We start from the raw sequence: 23745 nt of genomic DNA, 5'->3' as shown, positions 1-23745 counted from the left end.
AGTCCCGTACTTGCTCTGCAGCAGCAGCAATAACCGACAGCAGCAGCAGTAAGCAATACTGCTTACTGCAAAAATCTACATTGTCATATCCATTAGCTTGCAAAACACTGAGAGTTGTCATGGCAGAAATGTGGTTTTGATTTGTACAAATGATATTCAAGATATTTTCCTCACCTGCCATCGTTTAGGTCATGGTATCAGATGAAGGGGATCCTCCGTTAAGCACTACTGCCACCGTAGTCATTGAAGTCCTGGATGAGAATGATAACAAGCCTCAGTTCAGTCACAAGCATTTCCAGATAAAACTACCTGAACGGCAGAGCATGGCTGAGCCTCAGGACATCTATAGGATGGTGGCCCGTGATGACGATGTGGGGCCCAATGGCATGGTCAAGTACAGCCTGGAAGACCGCAATGAGGATCGCTTTGATATCCATCCTGAGACCGGGGTGGTGACAGCTAGAGGAGAGTTTGTTCGTGGCAACTACAGTATTCTGACGGTATGGATGCAATCTAGAGCTTTGAACTTTTAGCTTGACAGTGAATCACTGTGATTCACAATTTTGTTTCGATTCTGAAGTGAATTTTGCAAATTCAGAGCAATTCAATTGTTAACACTTTACAATACGTTTACATAAACTAACAATAAAAAAAAATTCTAAAGCTTTTATTAATCTTAATGAATGTAATTTGAACATTTACTAATACATTATTAACACCAAAAGTCGTTTCTGTTAATATTATTTAATGGATCTGAGCAACAATGAACCATTTTGTGTTAACAAAAATGAATAAATACTGTAACAAATGTATTGCTCATTGTTAGTTACATTAGTTAATGCATTGACTAACATTAACTAATGTGACATTGTAAAGTGTTACCATTCAGTTCTATTTGATACACAATTAGATTTTACAATGCGTTTAACAGTTCTATGAATACTTCCACAAATGTGAAGAATAAATGTAATCTGTCATGGAAGCTTGTTTCCACCACAGAATAAAACAATTTAAAAGATAATTGCGACTTTCTTTTCTTAGATCTACAAGTTTCTATCTTACAATTCTGGCTTCATAACACGCAATTGCGAGTTTATATCACACAATTCTGACTTTGTATCACACAATTGTGACTTTATTACGCAACTCTGACGTTATAACTCGCTATTGTGGCTTTATATCACGCAATTCTGCCAGATTCTGTCGTAATTGCTAAAAAAAAAAGAGAGAATTGTGAGATAAAAAGTCGCAATTACAGTTTTTATTTTTTATTCTGTGGCAGAAACAAGCTTCCGTACGTGTAAGTCCTTATACTACAGCAGTTCTGAGGTGGAAACGGACATGAGGTGTAATTTATTTAAGAAGTGTATATTTTGAATTTAACAAATCACGATTCATTAATCGATTAAGGCCAAAGCAAATGATTCACAATTCCAAAGTCTTATTTCACAAATGATGCATATGAATCATGAAAACAAGTTGTAATAAACCTAGTTTCTCATTCTACAAACATATACAAAATATGTACCAACAAACATTACATGATGTATTCCAGTAAATCGTTACACATTACAATAAATGCACTTTTCACCTTTTGTTTTCTCCTTCACTATCATAGATACAAGCAAAAGACCAAGGCAACTCTCCAAAAATGGCTAAGACCCGTCTGCATGTTCAATGGGTGCCTCAGCCTGAGTCCAGCTCTGAGGTACTGGCTTTTGATGAGCCCCCCTTCAACTATGTGGTGATGGAGACAGATCCTGTCTCTGACATGGTGGGAATCATCCGAACAGAGATCTCGAAGAGCCTGCTCTTTTTTGACATTATCGGTAAGCAAGGCCCTATCATTTACCCCAATAATCTTTACAATTAATGAACATAAACAAGATTCACAGTCAATCCGTTAAGCCTAAATCTAACAACATTTAGCGATGTTTATGTTTAAAGCAAAGAGTGGAAAATGTTTTAATGTTGCCTCAGAAGTTGCTGAGTTTTACAGTAGAGTAGACCTATATAATAATATTTTATAAAAGAAAGTCAAATGGTAAAGAAGGTGCGTAATATTGGCTGTCATGGGCACATGGTTCAGAACAGCATGTAGGGGGTCGGGTGTCACTGTGATGCTGTAGCTTCCCTCTCTGTGATAAGATCTGTGCCAGGAGGCAGATCTTAGCAGTGACACATTTCTTCAGATGACAAGCCAAAGCACCAGAGGAGCTGCCATCAGTCTCTCTGTGCCCGTGCAAGCAGCACATATTCGCCTGCAGTTAAGGACTGAACCTGACCTTCACTCTGCTCCCCACATTCTTACCTTTAGCCCTGCAGACTTACTCCCTGAGAAATGAGCTTCAGTGGAAATAAATCAGAAGCATTTGTAGTTGGGAGGGAAAATGAATCACAAGTAAGAAAGTTCACCTGTGAGCTACAGAACTGGTTTTATCTCAGCGTGGTTCTACTGAACATGATATAATGACAGCGAGGCCTGCATTCATTTGAATGCGTTATCTTACTCTTAGATACAAACACATTATATTTTAACCAGAAAACTGTGGTCAATTTGATGAAAAAGAATCTTTCAGGATACAGTGTCATACATTTCAGATTCCTTATTTGTTGCTCTGAATTTGTCATGCATAATTTTGTGTTTATTAATGTTAGGTCATGGTTTAATGTCATTCACTTTGTGCTCTGATTGAAGCTTTCTAAATGAAGCCAGACAGTTAAAAGTGATGTGATTGAATAAATTCATAATTAAATCTAGTCTAGTCTGTAAACCCCACACCTATTGAATTAGCATGAAAACCAATGAAAAAAAGCTAATGTAGTAACAAGTTATGGATTATTACTTAAGATTTCTGAATTAACAGTGTATAGATACATTTGTTTATTTATTTAAATATTCTATAATGGTTTTATCATGAAGTTTAAATAAAAAAAAATTATATTTATAAAAAAAAATTATATTCGAATATGATTAAAAATCTGAATCAGTGCAGTGTTAGTTAAAAGTTAAACGATTACATAAAACCATCTCTAGTCTGCTCAACTTTATCCCCAACGCTAACTTTTTATAATTTTGTTTTGAGGCATTGTTTCACTGTAGCGCCTTTTCATCCCATGAGAAGCCAATTATGTATTTCTTAAAAAAAAGCAATTAAAGTCTTTTCTTCAGAAATCTCAAAGTCTTCATCATGGCCATTAGAGATGGTTGGTCTTCAGCAACAAAGTACTACATCTTCAGCAAGAGGACAATACATCCATTTGAAGACTGCTTTGTAAAGTTTGGAAATTAACATAGTGAAGAGCCACTTGAAATTAAAGTTGTATTAAAATGGGACCAGAAAGCCTTCAATAGGTGGAATTCTTAATAAACACCATCTGTTAAAGCAGGCACGAATTTGCCCCCACTGAGTAAGACGTCTGGTCTTTTTTTATACGTGTGCCAAATGTTTTCCCTTAAACAATAGTGCTGATCTCATGAACAATGTCACAGAAGTGCCCTCCTGATGTGGCCTTGTTTTCTGTCATTATTGTACCTGGATGGGCCTAACAACAAAGACTCATGTGGGTGTTAGAGAGCAGTTGTCTCAAATGCTAAATCTAAAGTATCCTTGTGCCTTTCATCAAGGCTTTTTAGTTGTTGTCGTTGTTGTATAGTCATGTAATTATTCTGCTAATGCGAATTGTAGAGAATTGTATGTGGATTGCACTTCATCTGAATCTTACTGTCATAACACTTCATGCTACTCACTCAGCCTTGAAATATGGATACAGGTTCACTCAGTGTCGGTAATGATGGTAAACCATCAGATGTGTGAAACAACATGCTATTCAAACGGTTTGACAAATAAAATTCATGGGAAGGGTTTTCCACAATACTTTTGTATGTATGTATGCGGTTGGTTCAGAACAAACCTCTGACCCATGTTGAGAACCACTGATCTAACCACTAGCTAATGCTGTGTCTTAGGTGGTGATGAAGAGCAGGACTTCTACATTGAGAAGAACTCGGGAAGCATTGTGAAAGCTAGACGTCTTGATGCAGGCAGAAAATCTCATTACAACTTAACAGTCAGAGTCACAGATGGATTTCAGGCCATAACCACTCAGGTATGAGCACACATGCCAAATCCATCACGCATTGAGCGCAGAGTCAATAAATTCATTGCATGCACCTCTGCAGGTCAGCATTTTAATATGTCTCACTTTAAGCCAATTGACAGCTGATAGTCTAATGGTTTGTCTTTCTTCTCTTAGGCCTACATTCAAGTAGTGGATATAAATGAGCATCGGCCCATGTTCTTGAAGAGCCTCTATGAAGTAAGAGTGCCAGAGGACACATCACCGTGGAAGGAGATCCTACAAATTAGTGCCCGTGATGCAGATGCCAACAGCGGACTCTTTTACACCATCCACAGCACCCTCAACCCAGACAGCCTCAAGTACTTTCATCTGGACCAAAGGAGTGGTGTGCTTGTCATTAAAGAGGAGCTAGACTATGAGACCCTCTCCTCTCATACTCTGATTGTGATGGTAAGTGACACTTGACTTGATTCAACTAGACTCTCATCTCAAAGTCTTATGTAAATAGTAAAAATAGCCAGAGCAATCTGTTAAAATTACAGACAAGCCAGAAAAAAATGATACTTTGATTAAATGGGCATGGCATTGCTATTTTTCTAGTTAAATCATCTTGATTAATTATCTCGAGTCCCTGGCATAATGAGAGGGTTAGTGCATAGAGAAGACCATAAATCCACATTCCGGAAAAATTCCTGACCTCAATAAAGTGCCTAAAAGGGTCATGAGTGGTCAAAAGGTCAAAAGCACCCACACACATTGACCCATGTACTTTATCTTTCCAGGTTCGTGATGACAAGATCCCAATCAAAAAGAACTTAGCGAAGGTTGTTGTGCATGTAGAAGACTGTAATGACCACATCCCATCATTTCTGAATACTCATTATGAGGGCACCATAAGTAATCTGGCACTCACTGGCACTGAAGTGTTAAGCGTCAAAGCCCTGGATAAGGATACAGGGAGCAATGCGGAGATTGTTTATTCCTTTCACACTGGTAAGACATTTGCCTGGAGCACTATATTACCTTTGCTTTTTAGCATTCATGAAAAGCTCAGATATAAATTAATGAAGTCTTGCCTTTATACGCTTAATATAATAAATGCATAATTTACCTTTATAAATTATCTTGGGTGGCAATTAAAAAATGATAATCACATGTAATCTGTTTTTGACATTTAACAAAAATCTCTTAAAGTAAACAATCTATTTTTTTGTCCAGGTGGGAGTGTGGATGGTGCCTTTGAAATCGACAAGGAAACAGGAAGCATTCGTGTATTTGATGCATTAGACAGACTTCCGCGGGAGCAGTATCACCTCACAGTTAAAGCCACAGATCAGGGCTTTCCCCAGCGCAGTGCCCTCTGCCCTGTTACCATCACTGTAAAGCTGTCTGAATTCACACCACCCAGATTCTCCTCCGAAGAATACATCACTGAGATAAGTGAGGCCGTGCCTCCTGGCTCCCCTGTGCTATCTGTCTCCGCCAGCTGCCCGTCCTCAGTGCTGTACAGTATCAATCAAGGCGACCCCAATGGGACATTCCACATCAACATCAACTCTGGACAGCTATCTGTCCAAAATGCACTCGATTTTGAGCAGCACCCCTCCTACCGTCTGAAAATAAGAGCCATAAATTCAGCGGGAGTCTCATCTGAGGCTGTAATTTACATTTATGTGATAGATGAAAATGACAACGCCCCCGTTTTCCACCAGGACACGTATTATGGGCAGATTAGTGAGTCTGCGCCCATAAACAGCATGGTGACTGGTGAGAACAACACGCCGTTAGTGATCAAGGCGTCAGATGCGGACAAAGACGCAAATGCTCTTCTGGTCTTCCAAATCCTTGAGCCTGCGGCACAGAAAGTGTTTAAAATAGATCCGAGTATGGGTACCATCTTCTTAAAGACTACAGTTGACTTCGAAGCAACACCTGAATTTTCCTTTAGGGTTCAGGTGTGGGATTCCGGTGAGCCATCGCTAAGTTCCTCCAAGCCATGCAGAGTAAATATTCGTGTGCTGGACTTTAATGATTGTCCTCCCGAATTTGCTTTACCTGTATATGAAACTGCCTTCACCTTACCAGTTTTTGAAGACATGAAAGTGATCCAAGTGATAGCTCATGATGCAGATTCAGCAGTCACCTACATGATTTCGGAGAGCAGCAATAAAAATGCATTTAAAATAGACCAGTCCACTGGACTCATCTCAGTGAATGATTCATCTGAACTACTGCCCCATAATGAGTTAAAGATCACTGCTTCCGATGGGCTATATAAAGACACAACCCTAGTGAGATTCAATATCACCAATGCAACAAAGACTAGTCTGAAGTTCGAGGACAGGATTCATGTAGCCAGTGTGCCGGAGAACACTGCATCTGTCAAAATTTTAGCCATCCTGAGAGCAACAGGTAGCTACCTGAACGAGCCCTTACAGTACACCGTTTTGAACCCACATGGGAAATTTGCAGTGGTTCCATCATCTGGAGTCCTGCAGACCACTGGAGTTCCATTTGACAGGGAGGAACGGGATGAGTACGACGTTTCTGTGGAGGTCCGAGACATGAGGCATCCACCACGTGTGGATGTCACTCGTGTTAAGGTCTATATAGATGATGTCAATGACAACGCACCAAAAATATCAAATTTGCCTAATTCGTTGATGATATCGGAGGAAACTGAACCAGGGGATGTTCTCTTCCAAGTGCTAGCAACCGACGATGACTTCGGTGAGAATGGATCTGTAATATTTTTACTGGAGGATGATTTCAGTCTCTTCAGAATCGACTCTTATCTTGGGGATGTGTCATTACAAAGACCTTTAGACTTTGAGTCTATGAATAAATATGTGCTCACTGTACTGGTGTCAGATGATGGTGAGCCGAGTCTGTCAGCCGGCGGGACACTCTACGTCCAAGTGCAAAATCGTTCTCATCCAATATTTCAAAGCCTGTACTACCCGTTGAAATTACCTGAGAATATTACTCCTTTTACAACAATCCTGCATGTGCAAGCAAGAAACCCAGAAGGATACCGCCTTATCTACAATCTAGAGGAAGACAATGCCTCCAGGTTTTTCAACATTGATTTTAAAACAGGGGTCTTAAGTGTCACTGATTTCCTAGACTTTGAGACTCAAACAAAGCATATTTTGACTGTTCGTGCCACAGATTCGGTGACTGGTACCTTCAGCGAAGCCAAAGTAGAGATTGATGTGGAAGATATAAACGACAATGCCCCTGTCTTTCAGAATCTGTCTTATATTACAGGTGTGTCCGAGGGACTTCCAATAGGCACATCTGTTTTACAGGTCTTGGCTATTGACCGAGATTCAGACAGGAATTCAGATTTAACTTACCAATTGATTGACAAAAGTGATTTCTTTGAAATTGACCCACTAAGTGGGATTTTGGTGACATTGCAAGTATTGGACTATGAAACCATGCTGCAGTTCACTCTAAAAGTTAAAGCCACAGATAAAGGTGCACCACCACTCAGCGGTGAGGCTCACGTCATTGTGAACGTCATAGATGTCAATGACAACCCTCCAGATTTTAGTGAGCCATCTTATCGGGCCTCTCTTGATGAAATGGCCACTTGTGGTCACATCGTTATCAAAGTTCAGGCTTCAGACCCTGATAGTAAGGATGACCTCCAATATAAAATACTGTCTGGTAATGAGGGGAGATATTTCTCTATTAATGAATCATCTGGACTTATCTCATTCTCTAATGTGTGCAAGAGAAACGTGGATCCATTTTATAACCTCACCATTGCAGTTTCCGATGGTGTCTTTCAGAAGACTGCCCCTGTTAACATTGACATGACAAACGGCAACAAGCACAGCCCCTATTTTAGCCAGAACATTTACGAGGCAGATCTGGCAGAGAATGCAGAAGTGGGAACTCGTGTGATCCGACTGGCTGCTATTGACCCGGATGATGGGCCATACGGCAGTGTAGACTACACCATAATTAACAAGCTTGCCGATGAGAAGTTCTCCATCGGTGAAGATGGACAAATTGTGACTTCTCAGTCATTGGACAGAGAAAATCCATCGCAAAGAGTGATTGCGATTAAGGTCATGGCTAAGGATGGTGGAGGAAGAGTGGGGTTTTGCACTGTAAAGATCATTCTAACAGACGAGAATGATAACGTCCCTCAATTTAAAGCCTCACAGTATCAGGTTTCCATTCAGTCCACAGTTAACAAAGGCTCACCAGTGATACAGATAATGGCGTATGACGCAGATGAAGGTAAAAATGCTGATGTCACTTACACAGTAGAAGAAGCGGAGGAGGTTGCTGAAGATATTATCGAGGTCAACCCTTTTACCGGAGTTGTCAGCGTCAAAGAGAGTCTGGTTGGTTTGGAGAATAAGATTTTCACCTTCAAAGTTAAGGCTCGAGATGGTGGCATTCCTTTTTACAACTCCTCTGTTCCAGTACAGGTCAAGGTGCTCCCACCGGAGGTCGTTCTGCCCCGGTTTACCGAGCCATTGTATTCTTTCTCAGCATCTGAAGACCTCCCTATTGGATATGAGATAGGCACAGTCAAGGCGGATTCTGACATGCCACTGATATACAGCTTGGTGAACGGCAATACTATAGACAGCAACAAAGAACATGCTTTTGCTGTCGACAAAGATAGCGGTACAGTTGTAATGCAAAAGAACATTGACCATGAAAAAACCAAGATATACAAGATTGACGTGATCGCTCAAGGAAATCACAATGGCACCGATGTAGCGTCTCTTGTGTCTGTTCACATAGAAGTTCAAGATGTTAATGACAATCAGCCTATGTTTGAGGCTGACCCCTATAAGGCCTTCCTGGCTGAGAATTTGCCACCTGGCACCACGGTCATTCAAGTGACAGCTAATGATGCAGACACAAACGTCAACGGAGAAGTCTCATATACAATTGAGCCGGAGTCAGATGATATTGACGACATGTTTACAATTGATTCGCAAACTGGCTGGATTACTGCCTTAAAGGAGACTGATTCTGAGACCAAACAGCTTCATAGATTCTATGTGGTAGCCACTGATCATGGTGACACTGTCAAACTGACCTCTTCAGTTCTAGTTGAGGTGACAATCACAGATGAGAATGACAACCCACCTCAGTTTACAGAGGAACTGTACCAAGGGTCCATCCTAGAGAACAGCAGGCCTGGAGAAACCATTGTCACTCTGACAACCGCTGATAAAGATGTGTCTGCAGATAATAGACAGATTGTATGTTATATAACAGGTACGCAAAGCCACTTGTTTAGTTAAATTATTATTGTCTATTAATATAATGTTAATATAACACTATCAATATAATGAAATAGTCTGGCTTTATAGTTCAGCTTTGACATTTTGCTTTGACTGTTGTATAAACATTTTTGCATGGGTAAATTATGTATTTTGGTGTTAAACGCATACTGTTGCTGTCTTCATCTCTCAAGACGGAGACCCATTGGGCCAGTTCTCAGTCTCATCAGCAGGGGAGGAGTGGACAGTGATTTCCAAAAGTCCGCTTGACAGAGAAGACAAAGACAAGTACACCCTTAAGATAACAGCCACAGATGGAAGGTTTCAAACCTCTGCCAATGTTGAGGTCCATGTTCTTGACCTCAATGACAACAGTCCTTTGTGTGAACAAGTAAGTCAGGCGTTCTCCAGAAGATATCTGTATGTTTCTGCGGAATGCAGTATGTTTCAATCAATCACCAATCACAAAAATAAATGAATGTATTCAGTTAAAATCCCCTGGGACATAAAAGGGCCTGTGGAAAAGCCTACATACTAGAACCTGAAGAATTGTAGAAATTCTGCAATTTGATGTTGGTTGATGGCAACCTATTTTATTAGAAAATGTCCCATTTAGAAAATATGTATTTAGTAACTTTTTTCCCTTTTACCAGTTACTTTATACCGAGGCTGTCGTGGAAAATTCCCCATCAGGCTTGTTCATCCTGAAGATCTCTGCTTCTGATCCCGACATTGGAACAAATGGCCAGGTGTCATTCACTCTTCATGGACCTAATGCAGACAAGTTCCATCTTGACTCCAAAACTGGTAATTTTAAAACTCTCTCGATTCTCCTGCAGGTTTCTAGTAGTATGCACTGTTTGAAGCAGTTTGCGATTGATGAAAAGTTTGCAATTACTTTTGCTTACTGTTCGAGGAAATCGATAAGAAGATAAAGGCAACTTTCTCAGGACATTTGGAATTTTTGGAATTCCTTGTAAACAATGAGAGTTTTTGATTTATGATACGTATATCTCTTCCAGGGCATTCTATCTAAATGTAACATCTTTCAAACAACATCTTTGCTATATTGGGTTAACAAAATACATGATGCATGAAATGCTTCAGGCAACACTAGAAACAAAGGACTGTGTCCAGCTCTGTAGTGTTAAGTTCTTGAAACAAGAAACAAGAAACAACTTTCTCGGTTTTTGCAGCCATGGTAAAGAAACGACACCACTAACTTCAAGTAAATAATCTGTTGCACACATTTATCACATAAATAACTAGTCAAGACTTGTCTTAGATACCATACATGTTACAACCCAGTGTTTAACCGTTCCCTGTTATTGTAATTTTTTTTTTAATTAAGCCTTGTTTCAAGCATATGCTTTTTTTTTTTTAAGGTGAGCTATACACCCTTGCTGTCTTGGACCGGGAGCAGGAATCAGAGTATGATCTTGTTGTCAAAGCGACTGATGGTGGTGGCCGCTCTTGTCAGGCAGACGTCACACTCATGGTGCAAGACATGAACGACAACCCACCACAATTCTCCACAAGCCATTATGAAATCACTGTGTTTGACAACACCACGGTTAGAACACCTATTGCTGTCATCTATGCCAAAGACCCAGACACAGGTATGGCACTGTTTCTCTTGTCACGAATGGCTGCTGCAAAACACACAGACTATTTTTGGCTTATCCACTCAGAAAGCATTAAAAGCCCCTGGCTTTTTTCTTTGACCCATCAAATGCTGGTTGAAAACCTAAAGGTATGCAGCGTTTGATGTAGGTTTGAAGGCTGTGACAGAGAAACATGATTAGGGAGGGACAGACCACACCTGGAGATGTGTGTGAACTTGTAGAGTATCGTCACAGGGATTCATGTGAATTTGAACTACTTTGCTCTTATATAATGCGTCTTCAACAAGTAATTTAATGACGTTATCCTTTCTAAGCTCAAGTAATGCACACATGTGCAAAGTCAAAGAACAGAATGGTTTTACCTCGCAATGTGAAAAATCAACAGTAGCCAATGGGGGTTAAGTGCAACAAACTCCTGTATTCTGTAAAACAGGTTACATTGCTTCCGGTTCAGGTCTTTTGTATGTGCTTCCTTAAACATAGAGCTTTACTCAACCTTTTACTTTTACCGTTTTACTCAAGATGCCTTCAAAGGAGCAAACAAAAATGAGCAAAACCTATGTCCATCGCATAAGCAGATTGATATCTAAAAGTTTTTTATTATTGTTTTGTTCTTCTCACTAACACTTTCATATTTCAATCGAAAAAATACCAACAATAAAAAGATTTGGCTAGGTTAGCTGATTACCTTAAAAGTCCATAGATATTGCTTTGTTCATACTGCTGTTAACACTTTCTCTGACAAGCGGATGCAATGAGACTAGTTTTCCTATTTGTTTGTGTGACGTTCGACTTAATGCCTATAATGTGTTAGTTATTAGTGTATTTAAATAGATGTAATTTAGCTTTTAAGACCCCGTATCCTTGTTTTTAGTCATATTTTGCTCTGCCATTGTGCTATTCCTGCACTATAATACTGAGAATATTATGTTTTATAACTCTTCCAGGTATAAACTCAGAGGTGAGGTACTCTCTTCAAGGTGCCGACAGCGGCTTCTTCTCCCTAGATGAAATCTCAGGCATTTTGAGATTGGAGAGATCTCTAGCCGATGAGACCAAGTCCACCTATGAGATGAAAGTAAAAGCCACCGACCGAGGCCTCCCTCGCCACCTTTTCTCCTTTGCCACAATTGCAGTACATGTGGTCATCCTGAGTGATTACCAGCCATTGTTCCTTAGCTCAGAGTACCCTGTACAGATCCCAGAATCGTTCCAGATCGGGTCGGAGGTGATCAGCGTGTCCGCCCTCACCAAAGATGGCACTGATAACGAGCCTGTGCGATATACTATCCTCTCTGGCAATGAAGACGGGCGATTCCAGATAAACTCCATGACCGGTAAGTGCTTTTTAAAATAGTTTTCTCTATTGGGAAATGTTTAATTTGCTTTGTAATTATGAATCATGGAATATATGGCAAGAATTCAAACATATCAGCATTTTTACACTTAGAAACACTGTTTTTTCATAATCTTTTATCATGATCAAAGTGGAACCAACCGGAAAAACGACAAGAAGCAGTTAGTTTGTATTGTTAAATTTTAACCCCTTAAAAACGTAATGATATTTATGAATTAATGTTAATAATAAACTTTTATTTAAATATATTTTTTAAAAAAGGACTTTTTACTTGATGGCTACATGACATTTTTTAAATGATTAAATTGAATCTTTTCTTAAAAAATAAAAATTCTTATACAGTTTTTATGAAAGTGCTTATATCTCTGACACTTTTTCATTAACACTGTTACTAAAAATTCTGATCTGAAAATACTTAACTGTAGCCCATATAACTTGAAGTCAGTGTCGCACAAAAAATGACAATGAGTCTGAATATGTTTGTGATCTATGTCCATTCATAGAAAGTAGACATATTAGCATGCCGCCATTGATCCTCTGTTGCTTTATTGCTGTTGTGTAAAGCTGTAATCTTCTTCAGCATGAGTACGTGTTGAATTGAAGAACCTGTGCTGACATGTTTTGAATCCACACAGGCACTTGTTAGCTTGTGTAGTCCCATCTGTTCAGTCCTCTTAGTCTCCCCTCTCTTTCTTGCTCTTGTCTTCTAATCGGAAATCCTCAGAGCCTTCACGCTGCAGGACTTTCATGAAGGATTGAGCCAAACTCTTTATAAGTTGTCTTGTAAAACAATCCAAAACTGTGAGTTCTGCCTGCTAGCAAGCATTCGGCAGAAATCAATTGGCTGCAAAGGCTGCAAGTCTTTTGAATGTGTAGTTTGAATGAATGTGTAGTTTCTCACACATTCATAGCAAATAATAGTCAAGCTCAGATCTGCTGGGTATCATATGCATTATATTTTGGACATTTGCCTAGAGTTTAGTGATTCATTTTAAGATGTGCCATCTAGCAAAACCTTTAAATGGTATAAGAAAGTGAATCAAATAGATAGTTTCATAGTTCAAAATCAGTTCTTTAGTGTTGTATCAGCAATATTTCCTTTCAGACTCAGTGAACTCTTTAGGTGAAGTTTGCATGATTTGACTATCCTGATACCACTGCATTTTAGAATAAATCTGCAATTCTTTGAAGAGGACCTGATGCTTTATAGTTGTTACACCCCCTGTCTTACTAAAAAACGTGGTAGCTAATCACATTTTAACTAAATAATCAAATACAAAAATATCAACAAAATGAGTTGCATTGATCACCATATTAGACAATTACATTTGATTTGAATTACAATTTGATTAACAACATAAAGCTACTGTTATGGGGTATAGACATATTAAAATTACTCAGAAAACTTGCATGTTTGCACATGTTCATTACAACTCTGAGGTCTACAAGGGTACATTTTTTGCAAGTGATTCTACTGTAGGCAAATTAACTGCAAAATTTCCCCCCTCCCATATGGACCTTAGTCAGAGACAGATCAAGGCTAGCGTATACATTTTTTTGTGAATGACAATGAGGTACAGTCTGTTCAGTACAGTAGGTTGCACATTTGTGTATCTGGGTGTTGATCATCAGTCAATTAAGACATCCATTCTTTCTCACAGCAATTATGAAAATAGATGAAGGTACTCGACACAGTCATGGAGAGCTGAAGGAAAGTAGAAAAACTACTGTTTTTAGACATTATGACACTATTAAGCACATGGTTTTGTCATTTCAGTAACTCATGAATCATAAACCCTCATACATTTTGTCCAGTTTTTGCATCTTCCAGTAGATGTCACAGTTTTACATCTTATTACCAACGGTTCAGTGTCACATTGCCTCTCTCATGACTAGATCAGTGGGCTGTGATCTCTGATCGCTGACAGAATGTTCAAAAGCCGTTTTCTGCCTTTTGAACCGAATGAAAAATGAAAACAAGATAGATCGTAATTAAACAGATGTCTGACATTGATGGTTATTGAAGTCCATATGGACTGTTATTTTTATGAATGCGGAGCCATTTGTTCCCATAACAGCCTGCATCACTCTCCATTCTACAATTAAATGATCTATAGATACACATTTGGCCCTAGCGAGCCATTCATGGCAAAATGCAGAGAACACTGATGCATCTTCACTACACTTGACATTGACAAGTGCACCTTTTGCTTTTGTGAGGATTACTATTGCTTTCCACTCTTGAATGGAACACGAGCTCTATGTTCAAACACACCTATATTGACAGAACATGTGCCAAGGACAAACACTGCACACTGTTTATAATACGCTGGTGGATCTCTAAGAAAGCCATTAAGTGACACAACATAGCCCTTGATCGTTTAAATCAATGAAAAGAAACATTACAGAGAGCAATTTTGCACTTGTTGAAAACTCAATTCTTGAGCTTTAAGCAAAAATGCCAATGCTTTTGCTGTTCTGCCCATCTTGTTTTACTCTAAAAATTTGAGGACAGATCAGCAAGAGGTACAGTAGTAAACTTTCTCGGCTGCTGGGGACTGAGACATACAATAGCAGTGTCTACCCATAGTGCACACAGCAAATCCCACTGGCGTTTGAAATACTTTAGGTGAATCAGCCTCTTATAGGAATCAAGCGCTTTGCAAAAACAAAACTGCAGCATTGCATAAAATATATAATGCATTCAGTTAAACTCCACTGGGAAGTACATGAGCGATATTAGTCAAGGTTGAATAGATTTCTATGTGGTCAGCCTATGCAGTGGAAAAAAGAAAATCTGATGGTATTATATATGCTTTAACTCTCATTTGTTCTGAAAGTTTCTGTCAGCACTATTATAATGAACATACAGTATGTTAGGCACAAGGTACAGCAGAATTAGTTTGGATAGACACAAAACAATAACTCTTTCATTATTACACATTATAAACAAGTTTATTTGAGAATTTGAAATGAGCTCTTCATCAAACACCCAGATCAGTTGTGCTTCTATCACTGGGGGACTGCAAAACAAACGTTTTCGTATTTTGCCGATATTTTTCACACTTTTATAAAGCAATATCAAGCCTACAGTATTACAATTTTCTCTGATATTTTTGCACTTTTAACCTGGTCAGTATGTCTGGGCAAAGTGATAAAGAGATAGATGTATGCTGGATGTTTATCTGAGAATAACTAAAAAATGCCAGACAAGACTGGATGTGATTTTGTTGCTTTGTGCCACAGGTTTGCTGTCGCTGAACGCTGCGCTGGATTTTGAGCTCTGCCGCGAGTATTACCTGTCAGTGGAGGGGGCAAGGGGCAAACCAATGCTCAGTGACATTGCTACAGTTATCATCAATATCACAGACGTCAACGACAACACACCTGTCTTTAACCGCAGTAGCTACAGAGCTGTGATTGCCGAGGACATTTCACCTGGGGACATGGTTCTGCAGGTATCACACTTTTCCTTAACTGTCACTGAACATCTAGTGATGAAACTTTTTAAAATAAGTCTAAAGCTGACTGTGTTATTGCTGCAGATGCACTGCAAACGATCATTTTCTTGGTTTAAAAAAATATATATTTATATGCATAAGATATTAGTGGCCGGTTTCACAGACAAGGCTTAAGCAAGTCCCAGACTAAAATGCATGTTTAAGCTGTTTTAACTGAAAGAAACTTGCTCTGACATCTAAAATTGTAGATCATTTTAGACCTAAGCCTGGCTTAATCTAAGCCCTGTCTGTGAAACCAGGCCAGAGTTACATATATTAGGGCAATATATATTCAGTGAATCTTTAATACCACATTAGGAATTTTTTTTTTTCTTGTTTAACGCATAAACCCCTCTAAATCAAGAATAAAAAAGCACTTTTCCAACGTGCTAAGAAAAATAAAAATGTATGTCCTCCCTTATCCTTCCATATTGTCTTCAGAAATGAGAAAAAAAATGTATGCACATATGGTTAAATAAATAAATCTAGTGTTATTTTAGAATTTTTATATACATTTATATAAATAATTAATATTTATTTAAATAATTAAGTTTAATAATTGTATTGTGTGATATTTTCCTTATTCTTCTTTTAATATGTCTATTTAGCTTGAATTTATTTTAATTTAAAAGTTATGTGATTATGTAATTTAAAGTCATTTTAGTACTTCAACATAAAATGTGTCATTCACAAATTAGTTGAGTTAATTTTTTATATATATATTTCTATTTAGTTTGAATTTATTTTCATTTAAAAGTTCAGTTTTAGTAATTTTAGTACTTCAACTTAAAATTTGTAAATCGCAAATTGTCCGTTTTTTTTTTGTTTAAGTTTGTCATTTAATATTTAGATTTTATTTCGTTTCATTTTTATTTAAATACCAAATGTATCTTGTTTTAGGGATGGCTTTTTTAATAGAAAACAAGATTAAAAAAATGCTGAGTATGAAAAGGATTATTATTTTGTGTTTCTGGACTGTTGTCATATGCCTTTGACTTCACATGTAATGTGTCTCAGACTTTCTCCACAATGCTCTCTATGAAGCAAAGTAAAGACAGCTGTTGTCAATCTGGTGACGGGATTGAGACAAGCTATTGTGGCAGCTGTTGAGCGAATGATTTACTGCATCTGTCAGTTAAGCGATCAGAAAAACAATCTGAATGCAGCAGTCGGCTAATGGTGATTGTTTATAAGCACTCACAGCCTTTTCAGATATTCATTGGGACATTAGGCGTGTCTGATGCAGACCGTTGAATTAGAAGAATCGGTAGTAATCCAGAGCTTTAAAGCTTTGCTTAATATCACTCAGGTGTGCTCATCTTCCTTTCCTTCACTATGCATCTGTCTCAGGTAAGTGCCGTTGACCTTGATGGGCCTCCGAATAACGTCATCATGTACTCCATTGTGAATGGCGATTCCAAGCAGCAGTTCAGCATCGACCCTCGCAGCGGCCACATTACAGTGCGCTCCACGCTGGATAGGGAAGAGGTGAGTTTCAGTTTCATTCTTTAATCGCCACCCAAAACACGTACTTGCTTGTTTTATCAGGGATTTAGTTATATCCTCTGATCACAGATGAACATTTGAATCACTACTGTGCATATTTGACTGCTGTTATTGAGCGTTCCTGCCATGATGTTCATATCTCACCCCTCGCCTTTCAGATAACGCACTACTCATTAACTGTGCAAGCTGCCGATGAAGGCGATCCCCCTTTATCCTCTGCCGCCCAGGTGACAGTGACCGTATATGACGTCAACGACAACCCACCGATTTTCTCGCAGATCAATCACAACCTCGTACTTCAGGTAAAAACACACACGTTGTCCAAAAATTATCTTTTTGCCTCCCTGCCCAGCTAGTTAATGAGTTAACTTTCTTCAGACAGACGATTTTAAAGTCTTTCAAGACATTGTGATATCACGTCAAACGTCAAATGCGCTTCAGAGATAACCAAGCAAATATTGAATGAATGCAATGCTTATTTTGCGAAAGAATTATACCTCTCCATCAGACTCTTCAACCAACCACTCAGTCATACAATTGACCTATCGGTAAGCCCCGCCCCCCTTAGTTACTGTTGCTAACTCGGACAAACAAACGGAGTTGCTATATCTTACAATGACAGCTCTCAGTGTGAAAACCTTATCCCAAGATGTTTTTGGATACAGAATGTAGCGTATACCCCGTCTGAATGATGGCCAAACTTTACTGATTGATTATCAAGTTTATTATGTCTTTTTTCACTCCAAATCATCGTAAGAGCTGAACAAACAAAGCATAAGAAGTGCGCATTAACGTCTCATTCACAAACTATCTCTCTCTGTTGCATTACCATTAACATACACAGCAAATTACACAGAAACACTCATACAACTAACAGTAAACAAACATATACACAGACCGTATGCCTTTTCGAGGGTGCAGTTAATAACCGGTAAACTTTGTATCTGCAAAACAATTCAGATAAACTGCGTGCGAGCTCTTCCTTTCACTACCCGTAGACTATAATACCCATCAAAATAGGAGTCCTCCTTAGTATGACAGATAATGTAGACCTTAAACATATCTAAAATTAAATTAATTTACATATCACTAGTTTAATATGGAGAGGCACTGAAATGTAGACCTTTGTGTTTTTGACCTACAGTGTTACATGACGTGAGAACAGTTAGTTATTTTGGTTTGTATGTTAGCAGGGACTTTAATCGTAAATTAACGAGAGTATGACAAACAACAAACAAAAAATCCTCTCAGGATCCCTGGAATCGGTGTTACAGTACCTCAGGCACGTCATTTTAGCATTTTTGTAGCATAAACACCATCAAACCGATGAGAGCTTCGGATTTTCCAATGTTTCTCTATGGTGCTGACACCTAAAGATGTCCGAGTTCCGGTCCCAGCGCAACTGATACTCAACTGCTATTGGCTCATCTGCGTTCGAGGGGAGGGGCTTACCGATAGGTCAATTGGCCCTATTTTAACAATCTGAGCTCATGGCGCAAGTGCACTTAGTCCGAATCCACTTCTGCTAGTTTAACGATGGAAAAAATGGTCGGCCCAAAGGTAACGTGCAGTCTCATCTCCCATTCCCTTTATAAGCCAGTTGCGCTGGCACCATGGCGGTTTTGTATCTGCAAAACAACTCCGATTAACTGCGTGCAAGCTCTCTCTTTCACTACCCGTAGACTATAATACCCATCAAAATAGAAGTCCTCCTTAGTATGACAGATCATGTAGACCTTAAACATATCTAAAATTAAATTAGATAACGCACTACTATTAACGCACTACTATTTACATGCCGGAATTTGCGAGCAGAAAGACTGAACATTTCTTCAGCGAGGATGTGTTTGTAAAAAGGTTTGTGTGCTGCTGCGCATCCCTGTGTGTGTAATTAGCGTGCCTATAGGTGCATATTACTAACGTACCCTTGAAATAACAAAAAATACTGCATCATTGACTTTAGACCAGGTTTTTTTTGGTCAATTGCGCAGTCGTTTTCAGTTGCCACAATGCGCAACGCGCCAACAATGCGCCTGAACACACCTGGTCTTCAGACCAGCACGCTCATGGGCGAACAGATGGGCACGAGTGCATTTGCTATTTAAACAACATCACTGGACATTAAAATGATAACTGCATCATGCTGAAACTAGCAAAAACACTTTCGTCAATCCGGGTGTATGATAGGGCCCATAGTGTTATGGGACATCAAAAGTGCCAAAACCAACCAGATGCCTCCATATACTGCTTTGTTTTCAAGTTTCGGACACAGTTGTCATCTAATCTCTGCTCATTGGCACAGGGGAAGGGAAGAGTTCAGGCTAAAGAGCCAATCAGCCATGCATAATATAGCATTTTTTTCCAGCACCAGCATTCGGACCGTCTGTTTACCCCTTCAGATTCAGCCGGATCCATTGCTTCTAATTATAGGGCCAACTCTGCTGACTTGGAAAAAATTTTCACACCCCATTTACCCCACCTAAGGTGCCTGTGTCTTTAGAGTGCAGCAGCTATTTGGCACCATGTAGGTGGTCAGTTACAATTAGGCTCAGCTCTGCCAGCCGAGCATTCTGTTTCAATTACCTGTTCCAGTTGTGCCAGCTTGAAAGGATCCGATGAGCACACGTCAGTCCAATCGGTAGCACTTGGTTGACAAATGTAGACAGAGTGATAAAAATCAACATCTGTTCTTGCTTTGTTTTCATTTCGACAGAATTGGGTTGTGTCTACGAGCTTCGATTTGTTGGCATTAAAAATGAGTCCTTTAGAAAAACGCTATTGATTTTGAAGCAAGAAACATACAAACATCAGGGCAGATTGAACATGGTTATTCTTTTCCAACAATTCTGATGATTTGCCTCTGGTCACCAAGGCACAGCAATAAAATACGAACTTCAGAGCGAGAATCATCATGATCAAAATAAAGAATGTATTTATGTTTTGTGTTCATTTACCTTCAAGAAAGGACAGCCACAACTTTCCTAAAAGTCAGATGGTATTTTCCCGAGCATGTGCGGCTTGATTAATGGTGTTTTTCTGGATACAGGAAGGGGAGGCTGTGGGCAGTGGAATTCTGCAGCTGCTGGTAACAGACAGAGATACGCCTCAGAACGGCCCTCCCTTCTCCTTCCATATTGTCTCGGGAAATGAGGACAGGAGTTTTTACATTGACCAAGGAGGACTGCTCTCCGTATCCTCCCCACTGAGGAGGAGAAGCAAGCCTCAGCATCTGCTAAAAATCCAGGTGAAAGATTTCATTCATTAACTTCAGTTACGAGTACAACACATGTTTACAACACATGCTCATTATAAGTTTAAAGGGATGGTTCAACCAAAAATGAAAGACTGTCATAATTTACTCATCCTTATGTTGTAACAGTTTGGTCAAATCAAGCAGTTTTCTGTTGATCAGCATGGTGAATTCAAGTGACCGAAATTAAAATGAGCGAGAGCAACAATAAATGTGACCCACCTTAAAGGGATGGTTCACCCAAAAATGAAAATTCTGTCATTAATTACTCACACTCATGTCGTTCCAAACCCATAAGATTTTGTTTATCTTAGGAACACAAATGAATATATTTTTTATAAAATCTGAGAGCTCTCTGACCTCTCCATAGGCAGCAAGGTCATTGCAACTTTCAAGGCCCAGAAAGGTAGTAAAGACATCGTTATAATAGTCCATGTGACTCCAGCGGTTCAACCTTCATTTTATGGAGCAACGAGAATACTTTTTTCGCAAAAAACAACTTTATTCAACAATTTCTTCTTGTCTGTGTTATTCCCCTATGCTGTTGATGTAGTAAATACAGCACAGCGCTTCCGAGCTTTACGCCGGCTCACTATTGGCTAACGATGTTCACGTGAGCACCACGACGCATGCGTGTGATGCTGACGCAGGAGCTGGCCAATGGTGAGCCACCATTCTGACGTAGAACTAGGAATTACTTCCACCTGTGTGTTATTATTATCTCATCTATTTAAGCCCTGTGTATTCACTCTTACTTTGTGAAGTCTTGTATGTTGTTACACTGCATTTCTGAGCGTAATACTGTATTCCTGTGTCTTGGTTTTTTGATTCTCTGTCTGCCTTTTGGCCTGCGTTTTCTGCCCTTATGCTTATTTGGATTGTTTGCCCGGTGCAACCCTTTGCTCGTTACATGGATTACAATGCTGGATTGTCCAAATAAAGCTGCATTTGGATCTTTAACCCAAGTCTCAGTTTGTAACACTATATGGTTAGGATATGGGTGTGGTTTAGGGTTTTATGAATGTAATTAATAGTAACTACATGTAACTTGTGTTACAAGGGCACTGTAAAATAAGGTGTTGCCTATAATTCTAATTTGAATTGGAATCCCAAATTCTTTTTTGCTACCTCAATTCAAATGTAAAAATTGTCTTGGAAGTTGAAAAACAAATTTTAATCAAATTCTAAATGGTGCACAACCCTGTTCCAAATTCACTGTTATTATACAGAAAGGAGTAGCATGAACATTTTTCAAAACCTAAAACAAAAACTAAAGTAACAAAGGGGCTTGTAACAACATAAAAGCGAATAAATGATGACAGAATCTTTCATTTTTCGGTGAACCATCCCTTCAATTGGAATATGACTTGTATGGTGCAGTACAAGCCGACCTATGGTTGTAAACTGGATTGTTATCTGTGGGCCAGTGATTTTACCACACCATCTTAAATTATTTAAAGCGACTCCTCAAAGGTCAGTGTATTGTTCACACGTAGCAATGTTTTTTTCACACTTCTTATAAATATCATCTCCACAGGTCACTGACAGCGGCCACCCTCCACTGTCCTCTATATGCGTGGTGAAGATCAACGTCACAGAGCAGAGTCGATATCCACCCACTGTGACTCCACTAGAGGTTTTCATCACCACCGCTGGGGGGACGTTCTCGAAACGTGTCATCGGCAAGCTGCACGCTACGGACCAAGATCCCCAAGACATCCTTTCATACAAACTGGTCTCTGATGCCCCGGACCGAGGCCTGTTCTCTGTGGACACAGTGGATGGAAAGATCGTGGTGGAAAAAGACCTGGAGCCAGGCCTGTACCAATTGAACGTGAGTGTGTCCGATGGGAAATTTAGCATCTGGGCTGAAGTGAAGGTCCACATTTGGGCTGCCGCTCAACATGATCTGGATCAGGGCTTCACGTTGCAGTTGGCTGGACTTTCGGCAGAAGAGTTTGTGTCCGACCACTGGAGAGGCCTCCAGCGCAGCCTGGGCTTGGAGCTAAACATACCCAGACAAGAGCTTCACATCGCCAGTTTGCAACAGCAGCCAAACTCTGTCAACATGGAGGTGCTGCTGGTCCGTCGAGCTCAGGATGGCTCCGTTCAGCCCGTGTCTGCTCAGCGCCTGACTGGGGTCCCTTCGACTGTGGAAGATTCACTGGGTTTGAATGTCTTGAGACTGATGCATGATGGTTGTGTGGGTGCTGGTTGCCCACCTCGGGGTTGCAGGAACGCAGTAGTGATGAGGCAGGGGAGAATGAGTAACTACGCCACAGCACGGGCAAACTTCATCACCCCCCAGCACAGCTGGGAGAGCATGTGCTCCTGCAATGGTAGGCAGACTACCATCGTCTTATTCTGGTGTCCACTGAGGATAAACCCAAAGGCCTTGAATATTATCTAGTTTCTCACTTAGTTGTTCCTTTATTTTGACTGCTCTGGGTTAGCCTTAAAGGGACAGTTCACCCTAAATTAAATGCCCCTGCCTTCATGTCATTCCAAAATCATAGAATTTTCATTGTCCAGAGAAAACTAAAGGAAATGTTTTGTGGCTATTTCAAGCTGCACCTTTTCATACAACAAAAACATATTGTGACCAGGGGCTTTCAAGCTCCAATAAGGACAAAAAGCAATAGTCTATATAAGTTGTTCTCAATCAGAGGGCCAGGGCCTACAAGGAAACCTCAAGATGTCTTAAAATGATTTAAAATAAGACAAACAAGCTCTTAAATAAGTTAAACCAATTAAAATCAAGATATTTCTTATAATTCGCCCCCTCAACAACTGTTTTTGCTTTTGAAAAACCTGTCTTGGAAAACCTGAGTATATAATGAAGTCTTATTTTGATTTCTAGTCCTAAAAGTCATGTAAATTAATAACATCTTTAAATGTCATGGGTCATTTTATAATGTATATACATTTTATCCAATTATTCCTTATCAAGGAAATCATGAACGACTATAAAAGTCATGGGGCATTTGAATATTTTTGTGGACAATGGGGTGCCTTGGATTTAAAAATCTTGAGAAGGAGGTCTATATGACTTTATTATCATTCATTATACTCCAAGGTGTCTGAAGCTATATGACAAATTTGCACATACTCATTGTGCGACATGAAACGCCATAATTAACGTCAAGTGTGGGGCATTATATTT

At 39.4% G+C, this 23745-nt stretch overlaps 1 protein-coding gene across 1 annotated transcript in view; it reads left to right on the top strand.

Annotated features, from left to right (window-relative positions):
• The window catches only part of fat2 (FAT atypical cadherin 2), a 52628-nt gene that overhangs the window by 12989 nt on the left and 15894 nt on the right, over positions 1-23745 (top strand). The window contains exons 5-19 of the mRNA XM_079839074.1: positions 189-500; positions 1619-1829; positions 3971-4110; positions 4258-4533; positions 4866-5076; positions 5302-9339; positions 9539-9735; positions 9998-10151; positions 10730-10963; positions 11917-12306; positions 15573-15784; positions 17177-17314; positions 17491-17634; positions 20379-20576; positions 22120-22921. Of these exons, the coding sequence (XP_079695200.1) occupies positions 189-500; positions 1619-1829; positions 3971-4110; positions 4258-4533; positions 4866-5076; positions 5302-9339; positions 9539-9735; positions 9998-10151; positions 10730-10963; positions 11917-12306; positions 15573-15784; positions 17177-17314; positions 17491-17634; positions 20379-20576; positions 22120-22921 (7657 nt within the window). The remainder of the gene's footprint in view (positions 1-188; positions 501-1618; positions 1830-3970; positions 4111-4257; positions 4534-4865; positions 5077-5301; positions 9340-9538; positions 9736-9997; positions 10152-10729; positions 10964-11916; positions 12307-15572; positions 15785-17176; positions 17315-17490; positions 17635-20378; positions 20577-22119; positions 22922-23745) is intronic.

The sequence above is a fragment of the Gobio gobio genome, assembly GCF_949357685.1.
Source record: "Gobio gobio genome assembly, chromosome: 16".
In the NCBI taxonomy this organism is placed as follows: Eukaryota; Metazoa; Chordata; class Actinopteri; order Cypriniformes; family Gobionidae; genus Gobio; species Gobio gobio.
The sequence above is the reverse complement of the archived record's forward strand: the minus strand, read 5'-3'. Positions and strand labels throughout refer to the sequence as shown.